The following is a 19,244-nucleotide window of genomic DNA, read 5'->3' as shown; positions in this document are numbered from 1 at the left end:
ACAGTTCTGAGGACCCGGGTTCAACCCCCGGCCCCGCCTGTGTGGAGTTTGCATGTTCTCCCCGTGCCTGCGTGGGTTTTCTCCGGGCACTCCGGTTTCCTCCCACATCCCAAAAACATCCATTAATTGGAGACTCTAAATTGCCCGTAGGCATGACTGTAAGTGTGAATGGTTGTTTGGTTCTATGTGCCCTGCAATTGGCTGGCAACCAGTTCAGGGTGTACCCCGCCTCCTGCCCGATGACGCCCGCGACCCTAGTGAGGAGAAGCGGATCAGAAAATGGATGGATGGATAAAGTCAGTAGACAACACATTATCATATATATCCCAGCAAAGCGGCGGCACGGTGGACGACTGGTTAGAGCGTCAGCCTCACAGTTCTGAGGACCCGGGTTCAATCCCCGGCCCCGCCTGTGTGGAGTTTGCATGTTCTCCCCCGCCTGCGTGGGTTTTCTCCGGGCACTCCGGTTTCCTCCCACATCCCAAAAACATGCACGGTAGGTTAATTGACGACTCTAAATTGCCTGTAGGTGTGAATGTGAGTGCAAATGGTTGTTTGTTTATATGTGCCCTGCGATTGGTTGTTAGCCAGTTCAGGGTGTACCCCGCCTCCTGCCCGATGATAGCTGGCATAGGCTCCAGCACGCCTGCGACCCTAGTGAGGAGAAGCGGCTCAGAAAATGGATGGATGGAACTCGATTTTTTGTTTGTTTGTTTTTTAATTCATTGTATTGTATGTTCTATGCAAGATATGCATTTTTTGAACAAATGGAAAAAAAGATAACAGGAAATTGCCATTTTTTTCACGTGAAAGAAATGCTATATGATACAAGTGCATAAATGATCCTAACTACTCAATAATCCCATTAAACTCTTGCCTTTATACATTTGTAATAATAGAAAAAGACATGCAATTGTTCTGACACTTCCACAAATTCATACATATCTCAGAAATAACACAATATATTTTGTCCAAAATGATGGAAACACCCACAAAGGTCAACAGCGAGAACACACGATCTTCTACAGCCGTGTTGATGAGATGTGTTTAAAGGCATTTAAACAAATTCAAGTGTTGGAGTTTGTATTCTTCAAAATTTGGATGTTTTCCCTTTTACCGCAAACGAATATTGGCTCCAAATATTGGTTATCGGCCTCCTTGACTACTAAAGAATCGTTATTGATGTACCGTAATTTCTCGTGTATAATGCAATTTTTTTCCCCCTCAAAAAATGTAAAGTCAATAGTGTGCATTATACATAGGTATAGGGGAAAATGAAAAAAGATTTGACATTTTATAAATGTATGCCGCCATCTAGAGGTTATGAAAAAGATCTACACTTTCATTCTAGTATGTCATCGCCACGTAGAGGTTATGAAAAAGGTGTAGCCTACACTTTCGTTCCAATATGACAGGGGTACATATGACTGCATATATGTACAGTTGTGCTCATAAGTTTACATACCCAGGCAGAATTTTTTAAATATTGTTTTTTTTAATATGACTGATGACTGACTAACAACCATCATTCATTTATTTATGGTTATGTTTTGTTTCATGATAGTGCTTTTCTGTAATGCTTGACAGTTTAATTTGAATCCCATTAAAATATAATTCATGTGTTTCACCTGGTCCTTCATGTTTTCTTTAAAGAATTGTACACATCTTATAAATTCTGCCTGGGTAATCAAACATATGAGCATAACTGTGTTTTTTCTCATTTACTAAATAAAAGTAGGGCAGTGAATTTCAAAATAAGAGCAAGTAATTAAAAAGAAAGTATTACATGTTCAAATAAAGTGGTTAACTTCAGAATAATTCACACACATGTACACACACACACACATACACAGCCACCAGTTGCAATCATCGCAGTGTCCCATCATCCCCCAGATTTGACGGATCACTTCTTTTAAGGGAAGAGAGATTATACAGTATACATTTTAACACTAAAAAATATGATCTGTAGCCTCCATTGAGGTTTTGTAATTACATGTGTTTTTCACAATTTAACAGCTACAGGCTTTCCTCTGGTTTATGCCTTGACCCCTGTAATATGAAAAACAGAACCTTTTCAAAAGTTTTGATCGAGAGATGTTGATTAGATTGGAGACGCACAGACTGTTTCCTCCAGCAGTTGGGAAAAGCAATTTGATGCTGTTTGCTTCCTTGGGCGAGCTTGAAAAAAAAAAAAAATGTTATGAAAATGGGTCTTTTCCTTTACATCAAGCATATTTTGTGCTTACTGGCAAACACTGGGGAAAAAAGAAAAAAAAAACTTCAAGCTTTTTGTTTGTATGGCCTTTTCAAAGCTTTTTTTTAATGTCCAGTATACAGTATATAAAATAGCTATTATTATTTGTTCTGTTTCCTACAGTATTAACAGCTATATAGCAACACAGTGGTCACTAAGGGTGTGCTGTGAGCTGTTCTGTAGCGGTTGATTTTAAATAGCAAAAACATTTCAAATATATATTTTTTTTTCCAACCTTGAGGCTACTCTGGAGGGTTGTCTGAACAAGGATAGTGGAATGAGAACGCATGAAAGCTAAGCCAAATTTTTCAGAGCGTGACTTGGTGGAAACTGCTGACAACAACAGTCTTACTTTAAGTGAACTGTACTCCCTCAGATACAGCCATGACCCTTCCCTGATCTTTTCTTGTCTCATTTAACTATGAGTATTGCTGCCACCATCAACAATGAGCTGGCCTACAGACAGCACACACGCGCGCGCAAGCATGCTCACACACACACACACACACACACACGAACACATGCACGCACGCACCGACTTCAATGTAGTGCTCTTTGCTGTGTTAAGTCTGCTTGGTAGACTGTATCAAATGTTTGGCTGCAGGGCTTTTTGACATTGCTGTATGGAAAAATATAGACAGTCATGATATGATACAAAATTTGGACCAATTCTAGCATATGTTTTTTGTATGTACAGCATGTCTACCATTGAATTTGTAGACTATTAAACCAGAGCTCACTGAGACAGTAACACACATATTGTTTCTTTTTGCCTCTATAACCACTGTCAGGCCAAGTAAACGGCAAAGGGGGTTGTGGGGATACAAACATCGGCTTTCCTAAATAAATTCTATTTGACTGTCGCAATGTTTCTGTCTTCATTGCATAATTCCGTGCTGTCCTCACAATTTTTGTAAAATAAAAAAAAAGATAGTTAGTGTCTGATTTTCATTCTACTGTTATTTCCGACTCTTTTTTTTCCCAACAAGGGGTTTTTCTCTTAAAAAAAACCAGAATAAATATTCTGCCAAATCCTCCTCTCTCTTCTCTGTCGTCTAATCACCACTAAGGACAGACATAATTTCTGAAAGACTTGATTGTTTCTTTTTTCTGCTTCTGACTGTGTTTCTCATTTGCCTTTTTTTTTGGTAATAATTATTATTTCTTTTTGTATCACACCATAAACACAATGCAGATTCAAAGGAGAAGACGTCAATTTTAAAGATTCAAAATGAAGTCCTGCGTTTGGCTTTGAGGAGCCATATGAAGTGCAGAGATGTTTATTGATACCCAAAGAAAAGACAGATTATAATGTGTATCACTGTACTATTTTGTCAGGCTACAACCTTTCGTTTTACATGGGTGGTTTACATGTTTTATGTTTTATGAAATTTTTCGGCATGCAATACACTTGTGGTCAGTTCAAATAAGTATACGGTACATGGGTCACTTTCATACAATTTTATCAATAACGGTAAAGACATGCCCCACCGAATTACTTTTTGAAAATCAATTAGTTTTGCTGATATGAGTATTTGTATTTTTGGCAGTTAGTTATTATCATTCAAACAGGAGTGTTAATTATTTTTAAAACATAATTAACAATTTTCAAACTTTTAATGCCAAAATGTATTTACAGTTATGTATCCCAAATGAAGTGTCATGATTTGCAACATATTTTGTGAAGATGCTAATTAGATATTTGGATATATAGCATTTTCTCCTATTTCTTAGTTTGCCTTTTCCATGAAAACTAACGCAAATGCATCTCAGTGTCTTCAAAGTTCCTTTTTTTTGGTTCTTTTACAAATGGTCCTTCTTTTTCACTTAAGCTGTCTTTACCATTTATGCCACTCGAGAGAGCCACATTATGTTGTTGCAGCCATTTTGCATTCACACAATAGCAGACAATATATATTGTGTTATTTCTGAGATATGTATGAATTTGTGGAAGTGTCAGAACAATTGCATGTCTTTTTCTATTATTACCAATGTATAAAGGCAAGAGTTTAATGGGATTATTGAGTCGTTAGGATCATTTATGCACTTGTTTCCACAGAGTTTGAAAGGCAACACATGTACATTGTGCAACTCACATGACTTTTATGAAGTTGTTTATGTCCTTACTGTTATGCACTTTTGTCTTTACCGTTAAGCACAAAGTCTATTTCGGGCCACTACCATTTGCTCTTGTCAATTAGAATTGACTTTACTATGAATGCCTAAAATGTTAAATCATCAAAAACATTTTGAAAAGTACCTTTAAGCATGGCTGTTTCAACATGGGAGACTTTTACCCATTTACCGTAAAACCAAGGTGGTATAAAAAACAATTGCAAATTTCTTTTTACAACTGTCTTTACCGATATTGATCAAATTATATGAAAATGGCACGCATACGCTCACCATTGGAATGGATGTCCTAATTTCCATATGTATACTATGAGTGTGCTATTGGTATTCCAAAGTCTTCCACACCGAGGCTGTCGCCAACCACCCAACCTGTCCAAATTCAATTAATAAAATCATATAACTATAATAATTGGACAGGACATGTTTTCCTAAACTTCAGAGATACGATAATCGACAAACCCCAGTATATACGGTTTCCATCACTGGATTTGTTTCGTAGTATGCACTGTATGTACGAAGTGACTTCCTGTCTGTTGGCTAGAGTGCGAACACATTTGATTTGTCAGAAAGGTCATGACAGCAACGAAACAGGAACACTTTTGTAAAATAGAGGATGTGCAGATGATAACTAGAGTGCACAGGGTATATCAGCATGTTTTTGTTGTTGTTTATTGTTGTTTTCTTGTCTTATCTTCAAGTCTGAATGCTACACGTAAGAACTTTGTTAACTGTTACAAATATGGAACCATTTGTGGAGGGTCTACTTTAGATGGCGCTAACCATGACATAAGTCCCTTTTTCTTGTAGCATCATGCTCTGGGGCTGTTTTACTGCTAATGGTGTTATAATGGAGGAGGGGTCTAACTATGATTTTTCAAGTTCACCTCAATTCCCCAGCTAGATGTTGACAGACAGTTCAAATTATTGCAAACAATATTTTGGTTTGTGTCACAGTTTGGGAGCAGGTTTGTAACAGGAGCTGGCCAATTATGTTTTTTGTTGGTGCCTTAAAGGAATGGAGAGATGAGACATTCACCACGATGGACATCAAACATCCAGCAGCCTTCACAATGGACTTCTAACAATGCTTTGAATGTCCTTTAATCACACATTTGTCCTCCCCTCTTAGTCATAGTAATGGACAGTGGACCTGGTTATGTTTAGTCTCTCACTAAGGGCAAGGCCTCATGTTGAGCGTCTACTCCTATTAGACTGTACACTCTGTGGTAACTCTTTTCAGCAGCCATACTTATTTTTTGCATCCATCTCTTCAGCCCACCCTCTGTTTCGATTTCTGTACGCTCCATCAGCCTACCCCCGTCCCCTTACTCATTTGCTCTCTCTTGGTCTCTCATCTCATTCTCACTATCCATCTGCCTAGATTTCTCAGGAAGCTGGCCCAGTTAACCTGTTTTAACAGCCATCTGAGGAGCCACAACCAGTCCAGTGTGGCAGTGCTTGCATGAGCCAGAATGCCAGCACCAGGATTCATCCACACACTGCCCTCCTAGTCCCTGGGTTCAAATTACAGCCGAAACTTTTGTTGGGGACTCTACAATTTTTGCATGTGTGCGTGCATGTCCATGTGCACACACGCACACGTGACCTCACCTAACCACATAACACGAGCACTCTTAAAAAGTAAAAACTTTCATCTTCATCAACATAACATCAGGCTTCAGTCGTGACCCTGGCATTCATATTGTTGAAGTTTAAGATCCTTCTCTTTCACCAACTCTGTCCCCAATGGGTCTGATTGTGCCAGTGACAAGGTTTGCTTCGAGTTGTTTCTTTGCAGAATTGTAAGGTAGTGACATCTGAATGACGTTTCTGCACCACCCTTTTATCTAGTAAAAACATATGAATCTAGCTTTCAGTCGAGATCTTCAACCTTGCGTTTGCAATCTACTCATGAGCTTTTTCTCTTTTTTAATGTTCAATTCATTTCACCGCAAGTCTGACTGCCACCTTTACACATCTTCCATCCATCATTCACTCTCCCCTGAGCATATCCTTTCCACTTTGCTTTTAACACTTGCCACAACTCTTCTGTGTTCCTTTGTGCTTGGCTCGTTAGCATAGAAAGAAAACAGCGAGAAAGCAGATGTGTCTTTAAATTGGACTCCCTCCAAGTGAGAAACAACATGGCTGTCTTCCTGAGTGACATCGTTCAGTCTCCCTCCTTTTCCAGTCCAAGTTTACATGCATTGGGTTCAATTAATTTGCTAAACTGTCTGCATCTGCAATGCTGTGTGGCGATAATGCTCCTTTTGGATTGTTTAGCTGTTGTTGTTGTTTTTTCAACAAGGGAGAGGTTGTTAGTGAAAGTGGGAGTACAGTCACTACTCGCTAACTAATAAAACCAGAGTTGTAAATGGGATAACTTTACAGTTCTGTAAATCTCCTATGTACGCTTAAGTTTTATTTTTTGCACAAGGAATATCTGCCTTGATTCTTTTGGTTGGCGGCACAGTGGATGACTGGTTAGCACATTCGCCACATAGTTCAGAGATGGTGGGTTCAAATCCTGGCTCCTGCCTTGTGTGGCGTTTGCATGTTCTTCCTGTGCCTGCGAGGGTTTTCTCTGGGTCCTCCGGTTTCCTACCATATCCCCAAAACATGCATGGTAGGTTAAGGGAAGAATTTAAACTGCCCTTAGGTATTAATGCGAATGTGGATGGTTGGTTGTCTATATGTGCCCTGCGATTGGTTGAAGTGCAGTTCAGGGTGTACCCCGCCTCTCGCCCCAATTCAGCAGGGATAGGCACCAGCTCAACCGTGACCCTAGTGTGGATAAGCGGTACAGAGAATGTATGGTAAAGAGAATGTATGGATGGATGATTCTTTTGGTTATTGTGGCACTTACAGGCATAGAAAAAAAACAGTTCTGGAGTATCACAAAACAACACTTTACCACAGAGCTCTTTAGAGATGATGTACGTCTTGACGACATTTTGTACGTTTTGTGAACAAAGCGCTGTGTTATGGAGACGGGAGTACGCATAGAAAACTGGCTCTGATGTTCAATCGATATAAATGTATTCAAGTGAGAGGAATTCTGTTTCTAATCAAACTGTCTGGGCGTGCTAATCCATGTTTTTATAAAGTTGAACACTGTCAGATTAAGGTGTTGCATGCATTTTAAAAGTCTGGATTAAATCGCTTGAATATAATAGTTCAGTTTTCTTTAGTGCAAAGAAACATAGTGGCTGATTCAAAAATCCTGTTTCCGTCTTGTGGTGCCCTGTGTGTATTTGCAGTATTTTGGAGATGTGACTGGCTGACTGCTTGAACACGAGATCAATGCACAATGTGGACCCTTGGATGTTGTTGAGGTGCAGCATAGTGCCCTTGGGCTTCTCTGCTCTATCTCATTCATACAAGGCCTCTTTGAGCAGGATCGACCTGATGAGCTATTGGAGGTCTTTTTTGTATTGATGCAGGACTCTTGGCATTCTTTCTTTTTTTAATTGGTGAAAAACAGGTTCTTGTTGGTGGTGTTCTCCCTTTTGTGGGCGTACAGGTACATGAAGTTCATATTGCCTTTGTTAAACTTTCACTTTTGTCCACAATGTGTTGTTAGAAATCCTCACATTGGTAGTGATCATACTGTAAACACTTTGTCATGTTGCATTATTGTTATTAATTGTTTACTATTCACAAGGTCTGTTTTTTTTATCCTGAATTTGTATGACAAATTTGTATGTGATGACATATGGATTGTCAGCAGACTGATTTGAAAACTATTCAAATTCTATACCGCTTAGAAACGTTCATAGATACACAATACAGAAAGGCTTTGATCATGCATTGCTTATTTAATGATTATTTGGGATCATTATTTTCAACTTTAAAGAATTTCTGAATATTTTAGAAAATGTTCTTTGGTTTTAATTGACTGCTACATCTCCCTGATTATAACGAACACCATCTTGTATGACACTTTTGTTCATTTTGATTTTTTTTTTATCTAACCATAGAGTGTGAAGTGATTATCCATTCCCATTTGACTCTAAGCACGCAGCACTTCTGTGTTCGGTGTTAAATGGCAGGTTACCTTTGCGTGTATGCGAAATGTTAAAACTCTAAACCGAGTTGACGCTGAACATAGTCGCACATCGCATTGTTGGCTGGGGGTATTAGCTTTTGTTTTTGACAGTAAAAACCTTTGATGCTATTTCAATTTCGTAAAGAACTAGCACCGAACTATAGAATATACCTATTACACAACCCCAGGTTATCAGACATTTACCAACAGAGGATATTTTTCAGTCAGATGGCGTTCCAGTAGCTTGACAGTTAACAGTGAAAACTGTTATGCCAGCCGACCTTTCCCCTGGCAATGCTTAATACGTTGCAGTGCAAATGGCCCATTGGTTTAAAATACAGTTACATTCAATTCAAGATAGCTGTGATAGAGTAAAATTTGTTATCACTGACTAACAATGATTTTCATTTGTGTTTTTGTTTTGTTTTCAAAAGCATTGTACCAGTGGTAAGTCTTTTTGCAATCTTTAGAGGGATGGGACAATGATTGAGGGATAGTAAGACAGTAGTCACATACCCAACAATGTTTGACTTCCTCATAATGTCTAATTTCTGTGCACTGTGCCTTACAAAGTTAAATGAGGGTGGGAGTTCCTTTTCTCTATTCGTATTCGTCAACTATGTCCTGTCCCCTGCCATTTAATTCAGGACACGGACTATTTTACAGAGTGGACAGGATGTCAACTCTCTGTGGATTTTTCTGTGGATACACTCTCATATTGAGAGCCCAATAAAGCAAAAAGTCGGATGGACGTCTTGCAAAGGAAGCCTTGTTTCTGCTATCTAACAGATGTGAGAAGACAATGTGAAAAGACAACAGCGACAGCCTTTAGCTCAGGGTTTCATATAATGTGTCTCGAGATTTAAATCCCCGAGAGAGAATAGGGTGCCTTAAGGCAGGAACAGGAGCAAGGATCAGAGAGCATTGTGAGCACTTGTCTGTGACTCATTCTTGCTTGAACTGTGTTAATTTCATTGTAGCTCATACAGATAATATACTGAAATCAAAGACGGTTCTGGTGTACCTGCAGTTCAATACAAAGTATTTAAGTCCTATTAAAGTTAAAGAAGTAGGAGTGGGTGGATGATTATTTTTGTTTTGTATTTCATGCTCATTTGTTGCATCGCGGCATTGTTTTGAATCAATAGTGTTCATCGAGCAAGATTGCTTGAATGCGTCAGGCAGCATGTTAATGCCATCCTAGCAACTTTTTTTCCCTTTAATATTTCTGCCTAAGTGATTAAATATCTGTCTTTCTGAAACTGTGGGAAACGTTTTCCCATGGAGAAAAAAATGCTGGCTGTATGTATGTTTATCTATTGAGTAGGAATGGCCATTTAGGTTAGCGTAGCGACCACCATGGTACTATCTCTTGAATGAGAGAGAATCTACTGCCCAAGTCCAACTTTAATGAGAGTAAGTGGGTAAACATTTTTGCGCCCCAAACCGGAAGAGTGTCACAAAATGGGACAATAGAGTTAAACGAATAATTTAACTCATCATTAACTGGTAACTATTTAACCTTCTCATATAAAAAAAGAGATATACATATATTTTTATTATAATATTTCATTTTCATTATTTTGTTTTTGTATTATTCAAGGTGACTCAGCTGAGCGGTTGGGCAGCGCCCGAGCACCCTCTATTGACCAGCCGCCACTGGGTCCAACTATAAGAAATTGAGAATGCAGAAGCTTAAAGTACCTCACAATGATGCACTGAGGAGAATGCGCTGTGGCAACCCCTCACGGGCCAAGCGGAAATAAAAAGAAGTGTGAGACACTATTAAGACAGCTGATGTTTACTGAGGCTTCATGTGTCGACAGGGCAAGTCAGAGAACCACATAATAGAAGCCCTAGTCAGTCCAGTGAAAAGCTGCTATAGATTTACCTCTCAGCTTAGATCGCATTGGTACAATAGTTTGTATAAATTTTAATATGCAGTTTGGTATGTTGGATCTTTTTATTTTATATATTATTTTATTTACTACTTTTATGCTCTCACTTTATATAGACCTGTGTTTGCAATAAAGATTACCAAAAAAAATAAACAGTCGTTGTGATGAATACAAACTGACAATGGCTAACGTGCACTCGTTAGTCGTCAAAGACAACAGCAGAAGCAAAAACATCAAGCATGCGACAAAGTTGGTTAGGGGACAAAAATGGTTAGCACTGGCTGGAATGGTAACATGCATTTAAATTTTGACCTTATAATTAAAAGTAAAATCCAACTATTTTGGAAATACAGTAGTGCCTCAGCCTACTTTAGATGCAGTAATGTGTATGTACAACAATGTGAGTATTTGATCTTTCACTTCATGACCATATCTTTTTTTTCTAATTTGCATCAAGCCAGTTGACTTACTGTAATTCTTTGTTTCCCCGTAGATAATTGTTGAAAACAGTGCATTGACACTGGAAGAGCACGGAATAGTCTTTTTCTTGTAAAAGCTTGACCTAAATAATCAGAGATGGATTTGAGCAAAATCTGATCTTGAGATAGTCTTTGTAAACTCTTTGTGTGTGTGTGTGTGTGTGTGTGTGTGTGCCCGTATGTGTCATTATTCATCAGCTGCTTAAAGGAAACATTTCTTTGATGCTGCGCCTTCTCCTTTACAGTAAAGTTTGATGACTGCATGGGGAACAAAGCGATGGTTTTTGAGAGCAGCGATCCCAACTTCAGTGTGCGGACAGATGGGTCCATCTTTGCTCAGGGAGAGGGAGCTTCCTTGGATGAGCCAGTCCAGTTTAAACTAACAGCAAGTGGTCCGCACTCTCATGTCTGGAAGACTGTGATCCAGCTGGCATTGATAGACCCCCCTTCACATCAACAAAATGAGAATGAGGTGAGTTGTAATAACACAAGCACACTTGACTTCAATGTTTAATTATCAACTCAGTGATTCATCCTCATATTACGTTGTTACCGGCGGTGAACACACAGCAATGAATCAGGTCAAAACCCTTTGGGGTTGGGGAAGTGAGGGAGACTGAGAAGAAAAAAGTGGAGTGGCACATGGTTAAAAGTAATAAAATCATGCTGCCACAAGGGGAGAGTGTGATTGCCGTCAGCCATAAGCTGTTACTGGAAATCATCCTATCACTTGAATACCCTACAGGCCCTTGACATGTCCTCTTCTAATCAATTGCTGTCAGAGGACAGGTCGCGACTGTCACCAAGCTTTAAATGCCCCAAAAGCGTCAGCTCCCAATTGCAGCGGAGGGCCTATTTAACTGAAATCTCTGTTTACTGTTTAATATGCTTACTGTTTGTTTTTTCCACATAACAGTGGGGTACACACATCTCAATAGTCAGGCCGATTTGAGAAATGTTCCTCTCTTCTGACCAAAATATGCAAAGGCTTTATTGTCGAAAAGATTATCCTGTTGTAAGAGTGATTTTTCCTCCCTGATCTGCTTGAAAAATGCTCAATTGTGATGTGAAATGGAACGATAGATAAATATGAAGCGAGCTGAAGCCCACGTTGTTGGCGGACCCAAAAAGAAGCAACTGGTTGTATTGAGCGTTAAACGTCTCCCAATGCAGTTACCGGATAAGATAACAGTTAGCCTACCCTCTTCTTTAATCATCTTCCACTGCCACCCTTTCTTCTTCTTTGTTTTTTCCGGCAGTGTGTATGGCCTGTGGCAATATTCTGCCTCTCACAGGACAGTCTTGATACTACGGCAGGCATCTGGTTTTGGGGAGGGGACTCGCAATTGTCAGCGGCATGATAATTACGTTGCGGTGTGCTGTGTTGGCATCTTGAGTTCACCACACACTATAAGTGCAAACATAACGCGACATTCCCAACACCCCCCCCCGCACCCCCGTCATATGTAGGGTCTTGAAAATTGATTAACATTAAAACCGGTATATGCGTGCCCCAACTTTAGTACGTGTTATGTCAAAGCGGGAAGGGTGTCAGTTACCTATCCTCCTTTAAGCACTCCACCAAATGCAATGTTATAACTTATTTAATTTTCAGATATTTGCTTCTTTTAATTTGGCATAATATAAAACACGGGCATCACAGTGGACAACTGGTTAGCACATCTGCCTCACAGTTCTGAGGCCCCAGGTTTAAATCCGGCCTCACCTGTGTGTAGTTTGCATGTTCTCGCCGTGCCTGCGTGGGTTTTTCCCCCGGTACTCCGGTTTCCTCCCACATCCCAAAAACATGCAGGGTAGGTTAATTGAAGACTCTAAATTGCCAGCACGCCCGCGACCCTACTGAGTATAAGTGGTACGGGAAATGAATGACTGAATAATATCAAACGCATTATAGCTCATGATAAAATAAATTATCTTCTAAGCTGCGACCCTAGTGAGGATAAGCGCTTCAGAAAATGGATGGATTATCTTCTTGTTGCAACTCTCACTTGATATTCCCCACTGCACTGCACACTATAAAAAAAGAAAACAATTCAGTGGAACCTCAGTTAATAAACTTAATTCGTTCTGCGACCAAAAATGTTCACAAACAAAAGCAATTGTTTTCCATTAAAATGGATAGATACAGAATTATTCCAGTCCGGAACCAAGTCGCTATTGCACTTGGCCAGCCAAGCTGCCCAGCAAGAAACAGACGGTGGGGACCCCTCAGTAAAAACGCCACCGGATGCCAATGGAACCACGACACTTTCCAGGGCTTCCTAATAGCACAGTGTGTTGCACTTCGTAGGAGACATTCTGTGGGCTAATTTGGAGTTTAATAAAAAAAAGAGTCACGTAAAATACATGACGCACTGAGCAAATAACATTCACACACGAGTCCACATGGATGCTGTGACTGTTCGCAAACTGAAGCATAGTTCATGAATGTAGCAAAAGTTTTCAGAACATTCTGCATGTAAACCGGTGTGTTCATGAACAGGTCCATTCATGGACCGAAGTTCTATTGTATTCAAAAGACGAAAACTCAACTAGCTGACTGCCGATGTGTGAAAGTGTGGGAAGATCATTGGAAAAAATAATTGTGATGCTGGCTTGGTTAGAAGGTAGTTTTCCAAGGACATTAATGTCTTTTTGAATTAAGGATTTGACAGTTCATGATTCTACATTATCAAAAGTAGTCATATTTCTTGTTCTTGGTCCCAACAGGGAAAAATTAGGTCAATTCCTTTTCAAACAGACACAAAGGAAAGCATGTTGGGCCAATGGCCAATTAGTGGAAGTGAGCACTCCTGAGTCAACTAATGTAGCTATCCTGAGGAGGATGTTAAGTGAGCGAGTGGGTCAAGGATCAGACAAGATTCACATTGGGACCAACATGTACTGTATGTAGCAAGAGCAGTAGCCGAAAGGAAGGCAGAGAAACAACTGAAAAAAAATATGTACATTACAAGCATGCTGTTGAATAATAACTTCCAGATGTCTGGGTAGCGAGGGCCTGGCTGATATCAAAGCGTGCAGAATTTTTGGGAAACGGTGGTGAGGAGGGGAAGAGCTGGGCCTCTCGCCAGCTGGCTAAAGCTGAAGGCAATGGCTGTGGGGGCTGCAACCATTCTACACTCTAGCTCTTGTTCTTTGTAGCAATAGGGCATACATGTGCGTGCTGGAATTTTTTTTACATTTTTTTTATTTTTTTGGGGGTGGGGGCGTGGTGATTTCAAATTGTTTGTCAATTCTCTGTTAAACGACATAGTTTTTCTTTCTGTTTTTGTGTTGGAATTCTGAACTCAATCTGCACTTTTTCCCAGTGGAGGCCATGTTCTTTTGTCATTGACTCAATTCAGTCACACTATAGAAGCATAGGGTTGCATCTCAACAAATGAGGATCTCCGCAAATAAACGTATTCCTGTCGAGTCAATTGAAAGTCTGAGGCAGTCATTAGAATAATTCTGATACCCGACAGCACTTTTGCTTGATGCCAGTGCAGGCATGCAGTGTCTGTATTTATTCTGTGTAAGAATAGGTTTGATCAACATTACACCCTGACCTAAGCCATGCAGCCCTGATGGCCACAGTACAAGTCTGTTCCCCTCTAGTTTGTTTATCCATCTTTTTTTTCTCAGTATCTCTCTTCAGGGAACTCACTCATACCTGTTTTCATTAGTAAAAAATAAAATAAAATAAAAAAATAGATGGTTAGCATTACTGACAGTATTTTGGTAAAGGGGAAAGACTGGGGGTTACCTCAGCTACTGACAACCCTTCTCTTCATTTCTTGATTTCTATTCCCCAAAATGCATCGATCTACTTACACCTATTCTTACAGCACCAGTGTATTGTGAGGCAACCATCCCTAGCGGGTTTCCCCAGCAGCTTATCCCCAGCAAGATTCGCTCTCCTGAAAGAAAATGAATGCATTTGTATGGACCTGGCTTGTGTCTGACAGATCGTGGTCTGCTGACAAAACCTGAAAGCAAAAAAATTGCCTGCATGTTTGAGCAAACAGTAGATCAGGCATTTTAAATGTACTTGTACACGTTTGGTTGGACAGGTTCTATTTTGTGTAAAAGATGGGAGATGGTGTGTTGCCAGAATGTTGCATTTTGGACATGACTGAAAGGAAACAAATTAAAATCATATATATATATAATTTTATTTTTTTAGGGGGATTTCTTCTGGAAAATGGTACTATTTAATTGCTTATATACAAATTGTTTGGTCTCTTGAGAGCATATCCGACCATAAAGTGTGAAATTATACGACCAAGTAAATATTTTCTAAGCTTCATATATCGAAAAATGTGTTTATGAGCAAGCCGTTCTGAATTTTGCCGGTCCCACACGAAGTTTCTCAGCCCATGACTTGGCAGTGAGGCGCGGCACAGATCCGCCACTCAGCGTGTGGGAGGGGGAAAACTAAAACCAATTGTAGTTTGTCTATAATACGGGTTTACTGTACTATAAAACTTGAATTTAATGTTTTTAACTTGAGATTAACATCAGCATTACTAAATTTTGTTGACTTTTTTTTGCAGTCAAGATTTTAATGGTAAATTTTTGTGACACTTTCCTTTTCAACACCTCTCTCAAGTGGAAAATCAAATGGGGCTGAAATTAAACACGACACCATCCAATCCCCATTGCACACCATAGTAATACATACCATATGGAAGGTTGCTTGACACTTTCAAAGTGGTCTTAAAAGCTTTTCTTTTCAGTGTCTAATTAAGTAAACCTTGAAAGTGTTGTTTCTGCTGGCAGATATAAGACAAAGCTCAGAGGGACCTTGACCAAGCAAGAAAAAACACAGAGCCAAGGAGAAAGCACTTCTTGTGTTCTCCATTTTGCTGGACTAACAATTTACAATATGTGCCAGAAGCCATTACTTTCTTCCAAGCTCTTTTCTCTAAATGGGTTTTATTTTTTCTCTGAAATGTCATCGTCTGCGAAGGAACTCTTAAGGCAACATATTGTAATCTAAAACAAAAAGGTTGAAGCATTAAAACACATCCTTCTTTTTATGTAAATGTATGGTGATTGAATTTTATTTTTTAAACTCTTAAATTAACATCAGGGCGGCACGGTGGACGACTGGTTAGAGCGTCAGCCTCACAGTTCTGAGGACAACCCGGGTTCAATCCCCAGCCCCGCCTGTGTGGAGTTTGCATGTTCTCCCCGTGCCTGCGTGGGTTTTCTCCAGGTACTCCGGTTTCCTCCCACATCCCAAAAACATGTATGGTAGGTTAATTGACAACTCTAAATTGCCCGTAGGTGTGAATGTGAATGTGAATGGTTTTTTGTTTGTATGTGCCCTGCGATTGACTGGCAACCGGTTCAGGGTGCACCCCGCCTCCTGCCCGATGATAGCTGGGATAGGCTCCAGCATGCCCGCGACCCTAGTGAGGAGAAGCGGCTCAGAAAATGGATGGATGTATGGAAATTAACAACAGCAGATTTGCTTGTACTTTGACAGAAACACACACACTCAGACATACTCCATTGTGTTACCTCCTCTATTTCTGTGTGGTCTTCTAAATACAGTATAAAGGAAATGCATAGTATTTCCAATCTTCCAGTAGGACATTATACAGTGTATCCTGATCTGACATCTGTAGCGGTTTCTTGTCAAGATACTTCTGTAATTCTTCTCTCCATGACAATCTCAAGTAACTAATTTAACGCCCCGTGGGACACCACTCTTTTACTACAAAGCCACGCTGTTGTAACACGTGCAGAATGTGGTTTTGCATCGTCTTGCTCAAATAAGCAGGGGCGTCCATGAAAAAGACGTTGCTTGGATGGCAGCATATGTTTCTCCAAAACCTGTATGTACCTTTCAGCATTAATGGTGCCTTCACAGATATGTAAGTTACCCATGCCATTGGCACTAACACAGCCCGATACCATCACAGATGCTGGCTTTTGAACTTTGCGTCCATAACAGTCCGGATGGTTCTTTTCCTCTTTGGCCCGGAGGGCACGACTTCCACAATTTCCAAAAACAAGATGAAATCTGGACTCGTCGGATCACAGAACACTTTTCCACTTTGCATCAGTCCATCTTAGATGAGCTCGGGCCCAGAGAAGCCGGCGGCGTTTCTGGGTGTTGTTGATAAATGGCTTTGCATAGTAGAGTTTCAAGTTGCACTTACGGATGTAGCGCCGAACTCTAGTTACTGACATTGGTTTTCTGAAGTGTTCCTGAGCCCATGTGGTGATATCCTTTAAACATTGATGTCGGTTTTTGATCCAGTGCCGCCTGAGGGATCGAAGGTCACGGGCATTCAATGTTGGTTTTCGGCCTGCTGCTTACATGCAGTGATTTCTCCAGATTCTCTGAACCTTTTGATGATATTATGGACCATAGATGATGAAATCCCTAAATTCCTTGCAATTGTACGATGAGGAACATTGTCCTTAAACTGTTCGACTATTTTCTCACGCACTTGTCCACAAAGAGGTGAACCTTGCCCCATCTTTGGTTGTGAATGACTAAGCAATTCAGGGAAGCTCCTTTTATACCCAATCATGACACCCATCTGTTCCCAATTAGCCTGTTCACCTGTGGGATGTTCCAAACAGATGTTTGATGAGCATTCCTCAACTTTCTCAGTCTTTTTTGCCACCTGTCCCAGCTTTTTTGGAACGTGTTGCAGCCATAAAATTCTAAGTTAATGATTATTTGCTAAAAACAATAAAGTTTATCAGTTAGAACATGAAATATATTGTCTTTGTAGTGTATTCGATTAAATATAGGTAGAACATGATTTGCAAATCATTGTATTCTGTTTTTATTTATGTTTAACACAACGTCCCAACTTCATTGGAATTGGGGTTGTAGTTAAAATGGACAGTGAAGAATTCTGAAATGTTCTGTTTTTAGGGTCAGATGGATTGCATAATTTTTATTATTATTTTTTTAATACATATATAATAATAATAATAATAATAATAATAACTACTTAATATTGTAACACTCGATTTTAGTTTAGATTCCGAGTACTTTACTAATTCCAGAAGGGCAGTTTAGTTTTACGGTCAACCCATCTATAGTTAAAAAATGTACCTAATATAGTACGGCAAAGGAAATAGATAGTAAACCAATGACCGTACAGCTAAACTACATTTTGTGCATTTAGCAGCCCTATGGCAAAGAGGATAAAGGAATTTACATAACGGTTTATTTTCCATGCTGGTATGATTGCAAACTAACTACCAAGTACTGTGCATGATCAGGTAGAGTTCTGTTTGCTTTCTGAACCACCCACATTGTCCAAAGGGAGCAGTGGTCATAAAGCAGGACCTCAGTAATTTTAAACCACGTTCTGATGAGGTCAATCAGACGCTTCTTGTCTTTCAAAGAAAGGCAACCAAAGCAGTTTATAAAATATTAAGTTAGGACACACTCAATATAACTCTGAAAATGGCATGTAACATATCAATCCATCCATCCATTTTCCGTACCGCTTATCCTCACTAGGGTCTCGGACGTGCTGAAGCCTATCCCAGCTAACTCTGGGCAAGAGGCGGGGTACACCTTGAACTTGTTGCCAGCCAATCGCAGGGCACATATAAACAAAAAACTATTCACATTCTCACTCAGAGTCACACCTACGGGCAATTTAAAGTCTTCAATTAACCTACTATACATGTTTTTAGAATGTGGGAGGAAACCGGAGTACCCGGAGAAAACCCATGCAGGCACGGGGAGAACATGCAAGTTCCACACAGGGAGTCCACCACCATGTAACAAATCCCTGGTTGGCTCATTAACAGTAACAATGCTGTCAGTGTTTTCACTTAATTTCAGATTGGAGTCAAACATGGTGCCCAAATACATACAGTATACAATTGTACTATTTGTACCTCTTCAGTATGGATAGTGCTGTTTTTGGGTCATCACTGTACTGAATTTTGTGCAATCTTTGAGCATTTTCTTGGTGTTAACACATTTAGGTTGAGGAATCTAACATCACACCATTTTACGAATTCAGGGAGGGCACAGCCATGATTTGAATGGTGGCCCTGAAGAAGAGATATTAAGACTGTGCCATCTGAAAATTTGTCAAGACTGCTGTTTTCTTGAGAGGATCTGCAGCTGTCTGTATAAAGGATAAAAAGCAGGGAAGCAAAGATTCATCCCTTGGCAGAGCCTATGTTCGATGATATGACAGAGGACTAGTGTCCATTCACAAAAACCTGCTGCAGTCTGTCTGTTGAAAAGTCTGAGATCATCAAAAAAATTTGATCGGGTAGCATAAAATGAGAGGCAAGCCTTTCATGTAAACTTTGCGGCTGCATCCTCTTGAAAGCAGAGCTAAAATCAGCAAATAAAAGTCTTGCATGGGATTTGTGTCTCAAGATGCTTGTACACGTCTAAAATTAAGAACTATTTGTTCCATTCCTCTGTC

At 39.9% G+C, this 19,244-nt stretch overlaps 1 protein-coding gene across 3 annotated transcripts in view; it reads left to right on the top strand.

The window, feature by feature from the left end:
* The window catches only part of LOC133487774 (cadherin-4-like), a 342,915-nt gene that overhangs the window by 210,928 nt on the left and 112,743 nt on the right, over nt 1–19,244 (top strand). For all 3 annotated transcript variants that reach the window (XM_061794893.1, XM_061794884.1, XM_061794902.1), the window contains one exon: nt 11,058–11,284. In XM_061794893.1, the coding sequence (XP_061650877.1) occupies nt 11,058–11,284 (227 nt within the window). The remainder of the gene's footprint in view (nt 1–11,057; nt 11,285–19,244) is intronic.

The sequence above is a fragment of the Phyllopteryx taeniolatus genome, chromosome 1, assembly GCF_024500385.1.
Source record: "Phyllopteryx taeniolatus isolate TA_2022b chromosome 1, UOR_Ptae_1.2, whole genome shotgun sequence".
NCBI classification, from domain to species: Eukaryota; Metazoa; Chordata; class Actinopteri; order Syngnathiformes; family Syngnathidae; genus Phyllopteryx; species Phyllopteryx taeniolatus.
The sequence above is the reverse complement of the archived record's forward strand: the minus strand, read 5'-3'. Positions and strand labels throughout refer to the sequence as shown.